Source organism: Hippocampus guttulatus, chromosome 3, assembly GCF_054856545.1.
Source record: "Hippocampus guttulatus isolate MCC_2025c chromosome 3, RoL_Hgut_1.0, whole genome shotgun sequence".
Taxonomy (NCBI): Eukaryota; Metazoa; Chordata; class Actinopteri; order Syngnathiformes; family Syngnathidae; genus Hippocampus; species Hippocampus guttulatus.
The window spans coordinates 8,324,576-8,343,539 of NC_141263.1; the positions used below are offsets into that span (position 1 = coordinate 8,324,576).

Below are 18,964 nucleotides of genomic sequence, written 5' to 3' on the forward strand. Positions count from 1 at the left end.
TCCTATTTACTGTCTTGTCCACGCCCCCGATTGATTGCCAACCAATCAGCATGCAGTGGAGACGTCTAAGGGGGAGTTTTTTTCAGACGTGTGCGTTTGGAATTTGGTCTGACAAATAGCTCACGCAAAATTATATTGGCATCCCAGTGAGCGCAAAACATTTCAACATTATTTAATTTCAATTGATGGCCACACAAAGCCAGCTTTGCCCTAATCATAAATTACTCAGTAGCTGCACTGCAGAGAACATTATAACAATGGCTCTTTGAGCTGTGTGCTTGCAGAGCTAGTCGGGGAAAAGTGTAAAGGGCATTCCATTTTTTGGAGACAACACTAAAACCAAAATAACAAGGATACATCCACGTTTTCCTCATTCCATCGCCAATAATATACGTTTTATTATACATACACTGCACATGCTGACGTAATATATTCAATGAATGTGTGTGACATAAAGTGAATCCATCACAAAACCTCCTATGTGAAACAGACCCCAGATGAACAACAAAAGGTTTCGTTTTTATTTTTCTTTTTTCATGAAAGAAACTTCAATCCAGCGAATCTGTTGGTGAGGAGTCTCGGCCTACATCTATTTCACTATAAGATAAGATAAGATGAGGTAAAAAAAAAAAGATGTCCTTTATTTATCCCACACTGGGACAAATGTTGTGGCTATCACAAATTTGACTTTAATTCTCCTTATTTATACAGTGAACCCTCGCTATAACTCGGTTTCACGCTGGATTTTTTTGTGCATTTTTTATGGGGTTTTTTACAGTGCATTGAGCTCTGCATCCTGATTGGCTAAGGGACTGTCGCCCAATGTCAATAGTCTCCGCTGCCTTGTGTCTGTACAGCAGGGGTGCCCAACTTTTTTTCTACTTTACGAGCAACAACCGCCTGCGATCGAACAGTTACAGCACGTGCAAGCATATAGACACGCGCACCCATGCACACGCGCGCAAGCAAACATGCATGTCATGATGAGCAACTGCCACATCGGCCCCGAAAAATGAATGAAACAGATAAATAAACTAGATACACAAGCTTTTGAGTTTGTGAAAAGGAAATCACTGCCTACCATAGTAGAGACCTGACGCGAGGCATAGGACATTTTTAGAATGTCAAACAGTTCATTCCGGGACACAGGCAATGCACCAATTTGCTCACAAACAAAATTAAATAATATATATACAACTGCTGTACAGCTTGACTTTAAACATGTGAATTTAGACTAGAATAATAGAATAAGTCCTATTTTCTACCACTAAAATGCAATACATTTGGATACATCATTAACATTGACCATTAATTCTCGAAGTTTTTCTCAAATGCAAAAAGACATTTCACAAAAGTTTCCATCATTTCTCAGCACAACACCCTTTTCTAAAGCTACATGAACACAACCACACCTTCTCACTTCAAAACTCAAACAATATACACATCGTTATACCCTACAGAAAAACAATTAAAAGCACCATGCTCAATTTATGAGAAGTTTCTTTGTTTCATAATTGCCAAAGCATATTTTTAGAAATTTTACAGTCACACATCTTAGATCTTTTTTTTTTGTTTAGATTTGTGAGTTTCATATGAAGAGTATACATTTGTAGAAAGTACTGCATATACATTACTGTAACACAATTCAATGCAAAAACACAATCTATTGCTCACAACAGTACTCGTGAAAATATGTTCAGAGAGTGAAGTGTATTTTTATTTACCTTATTCACACCGCAATCATTGTGCAGAATCATGTGTCTGACACCATGGAGTTTGTGGAAGCAATAGCCACTAATATAGACAACAAAGAATTTACTGTTGAGGTTTTCCTAGATCTAAAAAAAGCTTTTGACACAATAGATCACAGTATATTATTGAAAAAACTAGAAAGATATGGCATTAGAGGTGTAGCTTATAAATGGATACAAAGTTATTTAGAAAACAGATATCAGTACGTGCAGCTCAACAATAAAAAAACGAATCAACTGAAAATCACTCATGGAGTTCCTCAGGGGTCAGTGCTTGGTCCAAAACTATTCATCTTATATATAAATGATATCTGCAAGGTCTCAAAACAATTTAAATGTGTCCTATTTGCTGATGATACAACTTTCTACTGTTCTGGAATAAATCTGAAACAGCTCCTGACAACCGTAGAAAACGAATTAAACAAATTAAAAAACTGGTTCGACAGAAATAAATTGTCACTTAACCTGAAAAAATCGAAGTTAATTGTTTTTGGCACAAGACCAATCAAACACCAAGCTAAAATTATGGTAAACTCAATTGAGATAGAAAGAGCGTATGAAACCAAGTTTCTCGGATTAGTAATAGACTCAAAACTATGTTGGAAGCCACATATCGATAACGTAAAAAGAAAAATAGCCAAAACCGTAGGGATCCTCTACAAAACCAAGGAAGTGCTAAATAAGAGATCTTTGTACACATTATACACTTCATTATTATTACCATATATGACCTACTGTGTGGAAATATGGGGAAATGCCTGCAAAACAAACACACTCCCTATTCTCAACCTACAAAAAAAAGCAATTCGAATTATTAATAGATCAAAATATACGGAACCCACAAATCCACTATTTATCAAATTAAATACGATGAAATTTTATGACCTGGTTGACTTTAAAATCGCCCAATTAATGTACAAAGCACACAATAACCTGCTCTGCCAAAACATTCAGAAGTTTTTCGAAATTCGAGAAAGCAGCTATGATTTAAGAGGTACCAACTTATTCAAAAAAATCAAAACAAGAACAAACATCAAGCAAAGAAGTGTATCTATCAAAGGTGTTAATCTGTGGAATAATCTCGAAACGGACCTGAAAATGAGTAAATCGCTTGCTGAGTTCAAAAACAAATTCAAAAAAATAGTACAAACAACCTACATCAATCAGAGTTCAAATGATAAATTCAAAACATTAAATATAATGATAAATCAGAACTAAGTTGATAAATAGAGAAAGGTATATAAATATCCATTATGAATACAAGAGAAAATTGACACAAGAGTGTCAGGGTGTGGAAGTATATAATCCCGATACAAACCAAAAGTTGTAAAAATATCACGGTTAAGGGTAAAGTATGAGCCTTAATGGAGACTTCTTTCTTCTTACTTTTTTCTTTTCTGATTGATATAAAAATGTTTTATTAGATACAATCACATAACGGGGTAGGACTAGATAAGTTTTTTACTTCTTCCTACTCCCTTGAACATAATAACTGTGTTGTATGAAGATTGATTTCTTTCTTTTTTTATCTACCTTATTTTCTGTCAAATTATTACTGTATATATGTTTTATGTTCAATAAACAAACAAACAAACAAACACTTCATCCACATCACAGGCTTTATTCTCTCTTGCCAGGCACCGCGGGGAAAAAGCACCCTGGAATGGCGACTACATCCTTGAAAGGCCCCCACTGGGTTGTCAACACAGGCCAGATTCATTGCCCTGAGGAGGTTATCTGTCGTGTATGGTTGTCTGTCATAAACCTTCCATTTCCACGAAGAGAAAAAATCCTCGATAGGGTTTCAGCAAAGGGGAGTAGGGTGGCAGACAGACATTTAAAAACTGGTTACTGTTGGTGGTGAACCACACTCTGATTTGGTTTGTTCCATGGAAGCGGACATTGTCCCAAGTGTTCACATATATGGGATGTGAGAGCCCAGGATGGTGTTGTTGGCCGTCCAGGAGGATGTCTCTTTCGTGAAGAGACATTGGGTGTTGTAGGATCCAACGACAGCATGTGTGGACAAGCCCATGGCACCACAGAGAGTACTCTAACTCTTGTTGTTCCTCCTTGACCTCCCCCTTGTTGGCCTTTTCCTCTTACTCGTTGGCCTGCTGCTTTTCTTCCGTGGCCAGCTCTTCTCCCTCCTCTGGCTCAAATTCCTCTTCCCCTGACTCTGACTGTTTACATAATGAGAACGAGGATTGTGCTTTGTGAATTGTGTCTTCATGTGAAATGTGTTTATGGTATTGGCAAATGGTTAGATTTTGTAAATGTGTTTAGACAACCGGTCATTTGGTCGAGAGGATTGGCTTTTGTGTTTTAGCATCTGAGAAAAACTGGAAGAGCAGTTCCTGCCAAACAGTCATAGTGCAGACTTAAGAACACTAATAGTACTTATGACAATGGATTTCTTAAATGCATTCTGAGGGACTCTGTCGCGCCTCCCTTAGTCTTCCATCCATTTTCCGAACCGCGTAATCCTCACTAGGGTCGCGGAGGGTGCTGGAGCCTATCCCAGCCATCTCCGGGCAGTAGGCGGGGGACACCCTGAATCAGTTGCCAGCCAATCGCAGGGCACACAGAGACGAACAACCATCCACGCCCACACTCACACCTAGGGACAATTTAGAGCGTCCAATCAGCCTGACATGCATGTTTTTGGAATGTGGGAGGAAACCGGAGCACCCGGAGAAAACCCACGCAGGCCCGGGGAGAACATGCAAACTCCACACAGAGAGGCCGGAGCTGGAATCGAACCCGGTACCCCTGCACTGTGAAGCCGACGTGCTAACCACTGGACTACCGGGCCGCCCCCCTTAGTCTTGTTTTTCTATATTGATGTATTTTGGGTTTTTAACCAACCTTGATATTATTCTTTGATTGTGTCACTGCTCTGAGAGGCACCCTTTTTGACACAGGAAAAAAATGGAAATCGACCAGTGTAAGGAAGAAAAGCAATAGGCCGTGGATTTTCCACTGTTCTTTGTGTAAAATACAAATCATTGTAAAGACTGCAAATCTTCTTTCATAGTAAAGGGGATGTCCACATCTGTTTTCCATCTGTGTTTTCACTTCAAGGTCAAGTGAACTCCAGCTGCATCTGGGTGTTACTCATTTGCCGATTCAACCAACATTCCTCAACTACAAGTCCATTGCACAACATGTTGCAAAAATACTTTTAATACTTATATCTGTGTATTTTTTTCACAGACCTACAAAACATAACCCAAAACAATATATTGTGTGAAGGGTATTCATTTCTACATTCAATAACCTTTTCATTACATTTTCAAGCATGCCATGTTAATGTTTGTAATCTGGTAGGAGGAGTCATTCTACGAACACACGTTTCCACAAATGTGATACAAAAAGCCACCCCACTAGGATCCACATTTGTCCTCCATTTCCTCTTCAGGACCATCATGGACACACATCATGTTTTGCTTGTTCTGCTGGTGAGTGCATGCACTGTCCAAGGTAAGCAGCCATGAGGATTGTTCAATCAAAATGTAATTCACTCAGATGGATTTTTCAAAGACTTTTCACTTTTTCTTACAGTCACTGTGGTGCATGACTCCTGCACTGTCCTTGTTTGTATTTGCTGGGGTCACTCATGTTGTATCGTGTCGAGCTTAAAAAAATAGATCTATCTATCTATCTATCTCTCTATCTATCTATCTATCTATCTATCTATCTATCTATCTATCTATCTATCTATCTATCTATCTATCTATATACAGAGAAAGAGTGAGAAAGAGAGAGAGAGATCTTAAGTGCCCTCAGTCCCTCTCCAACCAGTATACTGGGGAGAATACAATGGTTTGTGAGATATCAGAAAATGAGCCGTGTTTACTTCATCTGTTTTTTTTTAAATGACAACGTATTGTTTTTCCCTCCCTCCATTTATGCCATCAATAGGCCAGTTAAACCACAAATACAGAATTAGTTTGGATGTCCACTTTTTGTGCCAATATTGGTTTGGTGAGTGGTTTAATGAGATTTTTTTTCCCCAAATGAAATTTATGTAACTTGGCTCAGTAGATTTTGTGAAACACTGGTCCAGGTTGCACAGTACTTGTGCGCACTGAACTAGTATTTGTTTACACAATTTTCATGGTTCCAAGAATTCATGCATAACTGCAGCGATCAATATATAGCTGGATCTCTGAACTCAAACAATCCAAACGTTGTATCACACTCTATTTTCTGGTCGATTTAAGAAGATAATAAAACAAAACATAGTGCTAAGCTTTGATTGGCATACCAGAGAACAGCATTAGGCTTGTTAATGTAAGTGTAATTTACAGTGGTGTACAATTGCAATACAACGCAATGTAGGATGTTCCTTTCAAAATGGTTCTACACCGCACAAACAACAACCCCAAAATTTTGGATTACACCTCTCTGACTGCATTTGTGAATCTACCTGTTTCTTTTAATAGAGCTTTGTGAATCTCATGATTCTCATCTGAAAGATTGTGCCAATGTACTTTCCTGATAAAGTGTGTTGTATAAACATAACTCTTAGCTGACTAAAGTTATTGATGCTTAGAATGGGCCTGGTTTCATTAAAACGCATACACTGACAAATCTTTGCACTTTGACACGTATTGATGTCCTCAACAGGTTTATTTATTTGTTCTTGTTTACCCAGCAAAGTCCATATTCAAGACAGAATAAATAATGAATGAAAAAGCCCTTTTTAGCCATACTCTCTGTTCCAACAGAACGTTTCTTTATCAAACAAGATGGGAATCCTACTACCAGGACGACCAGGCTGCAATGATGCAGAGTGGGCAATATTTAACAAAATATGGAGGTATATATTGATAGTTCGAATAATGTTATTTGATGAAGCGCTGCAAGGAGACACACTCAGTGAAGTAGTTCCTCCTCAAAACCTGGCCCAGTTGGTCAATGCAGAATCCTCCATTGCAGCGCCTCCAACACTTCAGATGTTGTACCAATCAGTCAGTGCGGAATCCGTTTAGCAACATCCAATCTGCTCATCGTCACATATTCCCCTGTCCAACCCCGCAAAAACACGTGTGGCAGGTTAATGGAACACTCTGTCCCCAGGTGTGAGTGTGAGAGCGGACGGTTGTTTGGGAAGTACCCCGCCTACTGCCCGAAGACAGCTGGGATAGGCCCCAGTACGCCCCGCGACCCTTGTGAGGATAAGCGGATTAGAAAATGGATGGATGGAAATAACAAAAGGGTAAACAAAGCATACGGAATCATAAAGACTTAATGAATAGGAGTCCAAAGGACTGCACACAGGTAATGAACCAAAAATAGGACTGGACTCTCAAACGGGAACTGACAGGATCACCAACAGAAGCAATGACCCAACAAAGACTGAAAGGAAGAAGTGAACTAACTGACGAGACAACAAGGAATGTCCGGACTAGACACAAAGGAGCGAGCTGATTGGTTAACACAAAGGACCAGGATGACGAGAACAACGTGGAAACAAAGAAGACAAAAGCATACAGGAAGACAAGGCAAATCATGAAACAAAAACAAATGTAATCTAAACAAAACAATCATTACAGATGATTGGAAATGTCTGAATTGTTTCACACCAATCATGGTTGCTTGTGAAATAACTTTATATATATAGCATCTTTAAAAATACATATTTACAAAGTGCTTTGTCCAACTGAAATAGCAAATAGTGATAATGGACACTAAAACTGTCTAATTATATACTGTATATATAGTTTCTATTCAAGGGCCAAGTGAAAGCAGACTGTTTGAAGATCTGTTGCATAGATACAATAAACTGGAGAGACCAGTCTACAATGAGTCTCAGATTCTTAACGTTGAAGTCGGCATCATCCTGAGGCAGATCATGGATGTGGTGTGTACCTTGTTGTTATTATTATTATTATTGTTACTATTGAAACGCTACAAGTACCTACCAATTTGCTAATTACGTTTGAAAACAAACACACACACACACATATATATATATATATATACACAGTATATATACTGTACATACATGTATGTAATCTAATTGGATTTTGAAGAGCTATCAAATGCCAGCCCATGATGAACTATCAATCTTAAACTCATAGGTGCCACAATCGATCATTTTTTTTTCTTCTTCTCAAAGGATGAGAAGAGCCAGGTGTTGACAACCAACATTTGGCTGCAAATGGTAAGATTTCCAAGTCTGAACACTTGCAATAAAAGCATTAGTTTGTTGATAGAAGGCCTTTTTGGGGAATACAAGCTCACAAATGGCCTATGAAAAATTTACAATGTCAAATATATGTTTCGTTTTATTTCAAATCAGAAATGTAAACATTTGAAAAGGTTTATTCACGAGTATGTTTCAAGTGACCCATGTCCGCTTTAAATGATGCACCCTGCATGTGGAATACAGTATACCACTTTTTTGTAAACCCTGGACCTTTTCTGAAGACTTGTTTACTCTTTTCCCCTCATTCTACCCACAAGAGGCAGCAGTGAAACCGTACTTTTTACATCAAGACTGACAAAATCATCAATATTGTATTAGTTTATTGTGCAATTTAAAAAATGGTTCGCAATTAACTGAAAGACTCATCCTGCCCATCAATTGGTGAAAATATATCTCTTCATTAAACTTAGTTCAACACTGTCTGCCTCTATTGTCGTGTATGTGCTTATGTGTGTTGGTACTCCGTGGAGTTTCAGACTTTTATGTGGCATCATGCTTCGGCTTGCTGAATTGCTAAATTGGGGGTTATCCCAGAAAGGTGGTTCAACTTTGAGTTGACTTCCTCTGAAATTGAGAACTCTAAATATTCAGTCCGAGAATGACTGATCTTAATTAGTCCAACCAACTCTGAGTATGTTCACTTTGAGCTGAACACGTGCACATAATGCGCAAGTGAATGTAGACGTTCAAATGCACTTTTTCACGCAAGGACTTCACATTTCCAGCTAAGTCATGTTTGTCTCAGGTGGGAGGGGACTGACACAAAGTCAGCCAGCAGTTTGTAGCGATATGTTTTGAGAAGCAATGACTCTGAACTTCTCGTACCGATTTTCTGGACTGGATAATTCAAAATTCCCCACATCTGTGGGTTAACTTAGTTCTTACAAAACCTGCTTTCTCGAATGGCATGTGAATTGTGAGAAAATGCTATATAATTATAATTGTAATTCTTTGCTCCACAGTCCTGGCATGACTATAATTTAAAATGGGATGCAGCTCAGTATGAGGGCTTGGACACTCTACGAATTCCTGGTGATCTCCTTTGGAAGCCTGATATTCTACTTTATAACAGGTACAACTGGATGCGCATGTGAATGCAGCATGACAGATTTTGGTGTAAAGGAGCACTTTAACAATTTTATATTATGTGTAAGGCCCGGTAGTCCAGTGGTTAGCACGTCGGCTTCACAGTGCAGAGGTACCGGGTTCGATTCCAGCTCCGGCCTCCCTGTGTGGAGTTTGCATGTTCTCCCCAGGCCTGCGTGGGTTTTCTCCGGGTGCTCCGGTTTCCTCCCACATTCCAAAAACATGCGTGGCAGGTTGATTGGAAGCTCTAGATTGTCCCTAGGCGTGAGTGTGGGCGTGGATGGTTGTTCGTCTCTGTGTGCCCTGCGATTGGCTGGCAACTGATTCAGGGTGTCCCCCGCCTACTGCCCGAAGACGGCTGGGATAGGCTCCAGCACCCCCCGCGACCCTAGTGAGGATCAAGCGGTTCGGAAAATGGATGGATGGATGGATATTATGTGTAGTAGTAGCGGTGGTGCTGCTGTTATTGTTGCTTACATATGTCCTTGACTTACGGTGCGTATTATACGTACTGTCAATAGCGTACAGTATTTGTGTCCTTAAATGTTTTGTCACTATATGAAATATGAGCATTAATAACATGACACTAAGTTTATTTGAGGTCATAATGAATTCATCTCTACTAGAACGTTTTTGAAACCCAAATTTACTAGTTACTTTAACTTGAAATAAATACAAATATTCATAAACAAAAATGATGGGAGCAACCAAATTTGATTTGTCATTTATTGCAAGGAAAGTTCATTGCAAGAAAGTGAAATTAGGCAAACTCAGTTCGGTTATCCTTTACTCATGGTAAAAATCGTTCCCATCCATTTGTACTGAACCATCAAGTTGAGACTGGGTTCAATGCAGATGCAGAACATACATGGAGCATACAGAGCATGGAAAAGTGAACCATTTCTGTTTGTTGCCACTTTTTGAGACCACAAATCGGAACATGCTGTCAAAAGTTAAAGAAAAACAGTATACAGGATATTTTACTGACAATACAATACAATACAATACATGCTGATTTATATAGTGCTTTCACAACAGCGGCAGCTGTAACAAAGCGCTTAACAAAACAGTTAACATAAAGTAAAATGATAAACAGAACACATAACATAAAACACGGACAGTCGGGCAGTCCTAACCACTTTTCCGTCACACGCTTTGTTGTTTGAAGCAGTTTGAGATGAAAGAGGAGAGAATCAAAGTGGATCAGAGACGTCACGCTCAAAATGTGCACACGTCGGCTACAAGCTAAGTTTCAAAGTCAACAAGAAGCTGTAGCATCCATTGACGAAAAAAGAGATTGGTTCACTTCTCCTGTCCCATGGAAATCCATTTCAATTCCAAGTGGCGGCTCTCGGTTCCAAATACGCATCGGCGCTCTGCGCCAACGCTCCTCTCTCCTCATCCTCAACTTCAGCAGCCATCCATCCAGCCGCACCAACACCGACTGTCCAACAGTGCCGACATCTCCACTGAACAAAACAGGGTTGTGAAAAATGCTGCCCATTACAGGCGCAAAAAACACAAGGTCTGTCCAGCACCGACAGTCAATGGCGCCGACATTCCTCCCAATCAAAATCTGTGCTGGTACAGGCGTGCTGCCGAGAAGGCGCAACCACCAAGCACAGATACTTCTCCTTTGACGAATGTCGTGGCCAAAAAACGCTGAAAACAGTCCATATCAGGTCCACACGATGAAACAACAAGCAACATGTGACAAAACAAAAGACAAAAAGAACAAAAAAGCAAGGCTTTTGAAAAAAATAAACCTCAAATAAATAAATAGTAATCAACAAAAAATGTGGTTTTAAGGTAAATAAAGTATTTGCTGTACAATCTTGGACAAAACAATTAGGGAACCTCCTTTCACATTTAGAAATACTGTAGTTACACAAAAAGAGAAAAGCAGAAAAGGACACACTGCTCACAGTAGTATCTGTCAGGAAATTCAGAGTTCTCTGGACAGAAATTGACTCGTCAAATGTGCACTCAGATAATTGACAAAAAATTTTAGTGGCGTAATACAAAAAATGCACAAGACCGACAAAGTACATCAAATGATGCTCGTTACAATAAAAGAGAAAAAATGAAACAAACCAAAAACACTTGCAAAAGGCAAGGACAAGAATGAATCAAAATGTCTTGTTCTGAAAAGACAAGAAACCCCAAAATGCATACAATATAAACCGAGACTATGATTAACAAACAAAAAACTACTTTCATGCAAAATAATGCAAAAAATATGGCGAAGCATAAACATATAATATAAAATTCGAACACTTGGAGACAGAGTCGTGAGCAAGGCGAAAAATCCAACACTGGGCGGTCGGCATGGCAGTCTTGACTGAACTCCACTGTAGCCGGAACTGAAACAAAGCAGAATCATGACAGTATGCAAGACATTTAAGATGTCCTATACAGCATGTACACAACCATAATGGCACCACTCGTGTAAAAGTCATTTACTTTCAGATGGCTCTCAGTGTACCGTACTGCACCTGTCATTAGTGAGAACAATTGAAGCCAAGTTGCACAAAGTACACACATGTAAATAAAATACTTTCAAGGATTTGCAACCACGCTATTTTATTTATTTTTGTATTTATTTTAACTGCATTCAGAACAGAACTAAAAAGAAAGGCCAAAACAACCAACATACCAGAACAATTGAATTAGCTAATTATGCCAACTGAAAAAAAATACACTATTTTGACATCGTTTTTATAAAGTAGGACCCCAAAACACACATGCAAGACTGAGCGATCAAACAAGACTTATATTAAGTTAAGGGAAAAGCTTGTGTTCTGTTCCTACCCTCCACTGTAAAACACCAGATTTTAAAAAATGCTGCCAAGGTGCCCTTGCAATTCAATTTAATAGCAGGGTGTTGACATTTTACAAAGTCATCATTCAAATATTCAGTACGGTGCATGCTCACTCACTGGTGCTTTTGCATGATAAAAGTGTTTTTACAGGTCCAGTCAAAAATGGCTTTGAAAGGTGTGTCAAAATAGAATCTATGTCATCCACAGTGCCGACCAAAACTTTGATCCCACCTTCAATTCCAAAATTATGGTTAGCTCCTCTGGCAAATGCTTGCGTATCCCTCCAGGTAAGGAAAATTGTAGTCCACCCTCGCGCTTGCACAAAAGCATTATTGAACACATTCATTTTACCTTAATGAGCCTTCAGTAACTCAAGTGTCCCGTTATGTTTGTCAATTTTGAAGTACATGTGCATTAGTGTGACAGAAGCTGTTGTCGTTGATTACTCCCTTCACTGTGAAACGCTTCATCCCCTCTTCATCCTTCAAGAAAAAGATCTGTCCTGTCCTCTTGCCTCATCATTTGAATTAATTCCAGCACTAATGGCTCTCTCAATGTGTTTCTTCTGCATTGATTGACTTCGTCTGAAGAAATTGCCTCTCAACCATCACTTTCTCAATGCTATGCATTTAATCATTATTTGGATGGCACTTGCCTCCTGAATGATTACTGTCTTCATTGACCATATTATTATTTCCTCTCAATACATGAACTCCTGATGTTGATTTCCTGCTGCTTTTTTGGGGGGTCTCATTACTTCATGCGTGTCACTGCTTCCTTTAGAGTAGATGAATATGATGTCACCCTACTATGTGTCTTCTTAATTCCTTATTTGAATTTATTTCCCTGTCAGGGATATTTAAGAGCACCTGCCGAATTGATACCCGCTGGTTCCCCTTTGACATCCAGAAATGTGACCTCAAGTTTGGCTCCTGGACTTATGGGGGCTTGTCTTTAGACTTATCACTGATCGAGGCAGACATCAGTGAATATGTTCCGAATGGAGAATGGGACCTTGTTGGTAAGAATAATTTGACATTGTGCATCACAACCATGGATTCTCATACAAGGCGCTTTTTGTGGCATCCTCGGGATGGAATGCCCATCTCTGTTGTTATCATATCGTTATTGAGGTATCTGTCATGAGTATCAAGATATAACATTTTGTCCATGTCGCCCAGAACTAGAGGGATGGATGGATACTGTGAAACAATCATTTTTTTTGCATGAACTGTTTCCAGATTTTCCATGAGTACACTCAATTATGTTTCATTTTGCCTCACAGTGGTTTCAGGAAAGAAGAATAACCGCATTTATGAGTGCTGTACGGAACCCTATCCTGATGTCACGTACACCATAGTGATGCGCAGACGGACTCTCTTCTATGTACTCAATCTGCTCATCCCCTGTATCCTGATCTCCATTTTGGCCCTTTTTGTCTTCCTGCTGCCTGCTGACTCAGGGGAAAAGACAACGCTGGGTAGAGTTATTCGCTTTAATTTTGTTAAAATTCTATGTACCCGACAATTGTGATTCCTCTGGAATTTAAATTTGTATTGATAGCCTAATAACATCCTAATAAAAACGGGGTCTATTTAGCATCAGAGTTAAAATTTACCTCCAAATTAAGTAATTGCTTGTAACACAAAGCCGTTCGTTCATGTAAGGTTCATGCTAGCTAGAGTTTCACTTAACAAGTTTGACTAGTTGTGAAATAAGCAAGTGGTGATGCTGAAAAAGTAATATTCGTCTCCCGCAACCAAATTTTTCACAATAACACACACGCACATGCACATGCACATGCACACACACGTACACATCACTGGCGTCAGGCCGAAACCTCTTATGGCAAAATGTATTTTTAAAAACTCTATATTATTAGTTAGTCCACACAAGTGTGCTATTTTTTCAAATTACTGACAACTCTCAAGTGTTAAAAAGCGTGTGCTTTGTGTAACGATGCAATGTTTACCATTCAACAAACATGGGATTTTTGGGGTCTCCCGAAACTAATTTTTCTTTAAATGACAGTAACAGTTACTTCATCAAAACAATATGTGTTGTTCTGCATGTTTGTATGTAAGATGCAAAGGCTTTGCAGGTTTGGTTTTGAAACACTAACTGAGATTTGGTATTTTCAGGAATCACAGTCCTACTCTCCCTCATCGTCTTCATGCTGCTACTCGCAGAAATTATGCCAGCCACTTCAGACTCTGCCCCTCTAATAGGTAAGCGGGGAATTTCAGAATCTGTCTGGAAGGGTTTCAATTAAATTAAGCAGCCCCCCAAAACGCTGGCCGGGTATTTGCATCATTCTTTCATATCTGCACTTGAACTACAATTTGTTTGAGCCCTGAATCAGAGGAGACAGGCTCCAGTTTACCCCACACCGATCAGGAGAAGTGGTATACTGTATCCGATGGATGAACTAATTGACCAATAATATTTTCCACTATTCTTTCACTTTCTAGTTCAGTACTTTGTCATTACCATGGGCATTGTTGCGCTCTCTGTGATTCTCACGGTTGTGGTCCTACAAGTTCACCATCGTGACCCTAACGCAGTAAGGATGCCAAAGTGGGTGAGTGTCCATTTTGTTGAATGAGAGAAAATCATCCTCACATTGCATTCAGCTTAACCTTTATGTTGGACTGGTTTATTTCTTGTTGAAATAAAATCCAATCCTAAAACTTGTACTGTATTGGCAGACACATGCAGGTAGTTCCTGTAAGCTTTTGGCAAGCCAACACACTACAACTGTTGGGAACTCTAAACTGCCCTCGCCAGGGTGAAATGCAACTTTCAGTATAGAGATGAGTGAGAAGATACGCTGTGGGACTCTGTAATGGTGTGATGTGAGAACGAGTGGCATGAAATGTTCATCGACATACAATCAAGTCTCATTATTGATACGCAACATGGTGGCAGTGGTTTGCAAATATGTTTGAACATATACGAACACACCTAATTCATTTAGCACAATTTAAAAAAGCACAAGGAGGGAATGAAGCCAGAAGGGCTTGTCCAAGATTCAACTCCCATTCACAAAAGTATATCAAATGAAAAGTTTCTGGATGAACAGTGCAATTGAAAAGACGAAATAAAATAAATATTAACAAAATCAGGCATTACAGCATGCACATAAATGTAGACTTGACATTTACATTCATTATAATGAAAATAAAGGGGAAGAAATACGATAAATTTACTCAGAATTTAGGCGCCTCAGTGATTGACTGGTTATCACGTCGGCCTCACAGTGCAGAAGTGCAGGGTTTGATTCTGGCTCTGGGCTTCCTGTGCGGAGTTTGCATATTCTCCCCGTACCTGCGTGGGTTTTCTCCAGGTACTCTGGTTTCCTCCCTCCATCCATCCATTTTCCGAACCGCTTGATCCTCACTAGGGTCGCGGGGGGTGCTGGAGCCTATCCCAGCTGTCTTCGGGCAGTAGGCGGGGGACACCCTGAATCGGTTGCCAGCCAATCGCAGGGCACACAGAGACGAACAACCATCCACGCTCACATTCACACCTAGGGACAATTTAGAGCGTTCAATCAGCCTGCCATGCATGTTTTTGGAATGTGGGAGGAAACCGGAGTACCCGGAGAACACCCACGCAGGCCCGGGGAGAACATGCAAACTCCACACAGGGAGGCCGGAGCTGGAATTGAACCCGGTACCTCTGCACTGTGAAGTCGACCTGCTAACCACTGGACTACCGGGCCGCCCTGGTTTCCTCCCACATTCCAAAAACATGTGTGGCAGGTTAATCACACACCCATAATTGTCCCTCGGTTTGAGAGTGAGCGCGGATGGTTGTTCGTCTATGTGTGCCTTGTGACTGGCTGGCAACCGGTTCAGGGTGTCCCCTGCCTACTGCTCGAAGACAGCTGGGATAGGCTCCAGCACGCCCCGCAACCCTTGTGAGGATAGGTTACTGAAAGAGCTGCTTCGTGATTTGGTGACATCCCTCATGGGATAACTCAGCAATGCATTTCATATGAACAATATTAATGAGTCATATCTCTTTTTGTTGCTTGATTCCAAAGATCCGTGTGGGCCTCCTTGAATGGTGTGCCTGGTTTCTGCGCATGAAGCGTCCAGGTGAGGACAAAACACAAAGCAATCCGACCAGCATGGATGTCAAAGCCAGAATGGAGAGTGGTCACTCGGCCTCACCAGAGCCTGGTGAGGGAGAGCTTCTCCTCACCAAATATCCGAGCCCCACAGTCAGCAGCAGCGAATCAGAGCTCGCCAACATCCTTGATGAAGTGCGCTATATTGCTAAACGTTTCCGTGACCAGCAACAGGTGGAGGCCATGCGCAGTGATTGGAAATTTGCTGCTGCTGTGATCGATCGTCTTTGTTTCGTGATTTTCTTGACATTCATTGTCCTCTGCACCTTTGGGTTTCTTATGTCAACACCAAACTTTACTGAGGATGTTTCCAACGTGCTCTTTTGAGAATGTGGTACAAAAATAAATGCCACAGTGAAGGCAAAAATTCACATCATTTATTTATCATTTTTTTAAGCACGTGGTCATCTAGAAACAGTCAGTCTGGTGGATCACTATATATTGTATGTTAGTTATCCATATACTGCCAGGGTATGGCTAGCATTTGAATGTACAGTGCCTTGCAAAAGGAGTCAGTCCCTTGACTTTTTACCATTATTGTGACATTACAACCATTAATTCAAACAAGTTCTTTATTGGAACTTTATTTGATGGATCTGCACAAATGAACGTGTGCTGGTTATTTTATCTTAATGCTTGCTATAATCACATCAATTAGCAGAAGACTGTATATCCTCAGTTGGATTATTTAATCACGCCTAGAAGCTCGACGATACGAGGCCGCTCTACCGCACAGTTGTAGGTTCAAAATGATACCTGTTCTTATTTTGTTTTTGGCTACACCCATGCAGGAGAGCAGCAAAACTTAACAAATGAATGCCAAAGTCCCAAATCTGATTTAAACCATTTGAAGAGTGTATACAATACAACTGCAAGTACGATGTGTCTGCAATATGAACGCTCATTCGTTCACATTCGACCTCGACATGATTTAAAGCCCAAATTTTCAACTCTTGGAGTGGTTTATAGCTAAGTGTGAAGCGGTTGGGATGCTGACCAGCATCTGCAATTCTAAAACCATGATACTCAATCGGAAAAGGGTGAAGTGCTCATCGATAAGATCCTGCCCTACGTGGAGAAGTATAAGTATCTTGCAGGCAGGTTGGCGCAGTGTGTGCAGTGATTCGGACTTTGCATTGGTCTTTTGTGGTGAAGGAAGGAGCGCAACTGAAAGTGGAAACTCTACCTGGGGCCGACATTCCCATAACGTAGATGACGCACCACGTGCCGGGCCCCATCATCTATGGGAATGGTCTTTGTAAGTGGTAGGTGGGCTTTCGCTTGTACAGCGCTTTTCTACCTTAAGTATTCAATGTCGTGGGATTTTGGCCTATTTTGTACTTTCTGTAAATCTTGCAAAGTTTTCTTTTGGGAAATCAGACTGTCAGTGGGAAGGTGTGGCTGAATCCCATAGGCTCAAAGGTGCATTACGGTTTGGCTTGCAGTCTGCCACGGATGTCAGTACATTCCTTCCTCCTGGACTGCGATATTGTGATGGGTTCCTCATGTTTCTAATGTGGGTCTGAGGATGGCTCTACACCAGTCTTCCTCAACTGGCGGACCGCGATCCACGACCGGACCGCCGACCTCCTCTGTCCGGACCTCCTCTGTCCGGACCCTCGGCAAATTGTATAAAATAATCAATTATAAAGTGATTTTTACGTTATACATTTTATATTTTTAGACTATAATCTGCGCATTACCACGATCGCTTGTTAAAATTATCCGTTGTAGTCTTTGCGTGCACTAACAGATGTATTGCAGAGGACCGCAGCAGCTCGACTGTGTGTGTATAATGTTTTGACTAACTGGAGACCCTGGCTGAGCAGGGCATGTCGGCGATAACGATGCGCTGATTGGCTCCTCTGAACTTAAGGTGTGCCCATACATAAGCGTCAGCATATACGATGCGCTGATTGGCTCCTCTGAACTTAAGGTGTGTCCATACGTAAGCGTCAGCACGCGTCTATCCCAATACACACGCATTCAAAATGGATGATTGTGTCAGGAAACAGACGCATGCGCGACGCCACAGTGTGCCTACAGCTTCAGCCCAGGAGAGCCGCACACAGACAATTAGACAAGACGAATCGCGGGAGGTTTCGATTGTGTGCAGTTTTGCTCCCGTCTACCCGGGGATCTTTGCAGCTGTTTAACAGCAGAATAGCGCAACATGGTAAATGAACATCACAATGGCGTCCTCAAATAATATTTGCATGCCTCAGACATTGCATTCACCTTTAGTGGAAGAACAGCACTGCACATTCGTGTGCTCCCTTGTGTCAGTATTTAAAATGGTTCTTAACTCCTCTTCTGATATATTTTTCAGTGATTTCAGAGGGGATGTGAAAAGGGGAATTGTACAAATGAAAAGGATATTTTTGTTTTCATGTTTAGTATTTATTTTGGTAAAATGAGTATTTTGTTTTGCTTTTGTTAAATTAAGGGAAAAAAAAGACAACTACTGTTTAACAAAGTTAAAGTAAAAAGGTCTTATTTCCCTAAAAGGGCTATTTCTATTATTAAGCAGGCACAACTTAACAAAATATAAGAGTTCCTGTGCCTCAACACAATACCTCTCATTATTTGCTGTGTACTGGCAAAGTGAATAATCGTTATTTTCACGCACCCCATTATTGGTCGGTTGTGAGGAGTGTTGATTTGTATAAGCTTGGCTTGACCATACTAAATGGGCATATAGCCCTGCTCCCCATGACCACCGTGCATGGGACCGGACCTTGGTCTTATTAAAAAAAAAATTTTAAAAAGTGGGCCGACAGCATTTCTAGTTGAGGACCACTGCTCTACACTCACAATCTGATCGATAGGACAGTTGCCTGAAAATTCCAAGCTGTGTCTCTCATTTGACTCACTGGAGCATTTTATAATATGGATGGTGCTGGTCAGGGGGACAGAGCGTTGCATGTTCTAGGCCAGCTATCGAATAAAAGAT

At 40.5% G+C, this 18,964-nt stretch overlaps 1 protein-coding gene across 2 annotated transcripts; it reads left to right on the plus strand.

Annotated features, from left to right (window-relative positions):
* Positions 1 to 5,080: 5,080 nt before the first annotated feature.
* LOC147207358 (neuronal acetylcholine receptor subunit alpha-7-like) lies at positions 5,081 to 16,382 on the plus strand. 2 transcript variants are annotated; one of them, XM_086106505.1, is made up of 11 exons: positions 5,156 to 5,234; positions 6,485 to 6,576; positions 7,481 to 7,620; positions 7,879 to 7,923; positions 8,931 to 9,040; positions 12,084 to 12,163; positions 12,730 to 12,897; positions 13,162 to 13,356; positions 14,018 to 14,104; positions 14,348 to 14,457; positions 15,925 to 16,382. In XM_086106505.1, the coding sequence occupies exons 1-11, from the start codon at positions 5,221 to 5,223 to the stop codon at positions 16,336 to 16,338; spliced, it is 1,455 nt and encodes a 484-aa protein (XP_085962631.1). In that variant the 5' UTR covers positions 5,156 to 5,220; the 3' UTR covers positions 16,339 to 16,382. The 2 variants fall into 2 exon arrangements, with proteins under 2 accessions (XP_085962632.1, XP_085962631.1); XM_086106506.1 differs by lacking the exon at positions 6,485 to 6,576 and having other exon boundaries at positions 5,081 to 5,234.
* Positions 16,383 to 18,964: the final 2,582 nt, after the last annotated feature.

Bases quoted from the DNA above. Each gene is read 5' to 3' on its own strand.
- LOC147207358 (XM_086106505.1), top strand. The intron at 7,621-7,878 runs GTGTGTACCTTG...TTCTTCTCAAAG, and splicing joins TGAGGCAGATCATGGATGTG to GATGAGAAGAGCCAGGTGTT. The intron at 12,898-13,161 runs GTAAGAATAATT...TTTGCCTCACAG, and splicing joins TGGAGAATGGGACCTTGTTG to TGGTTTCAGGAAAGAAGAAT.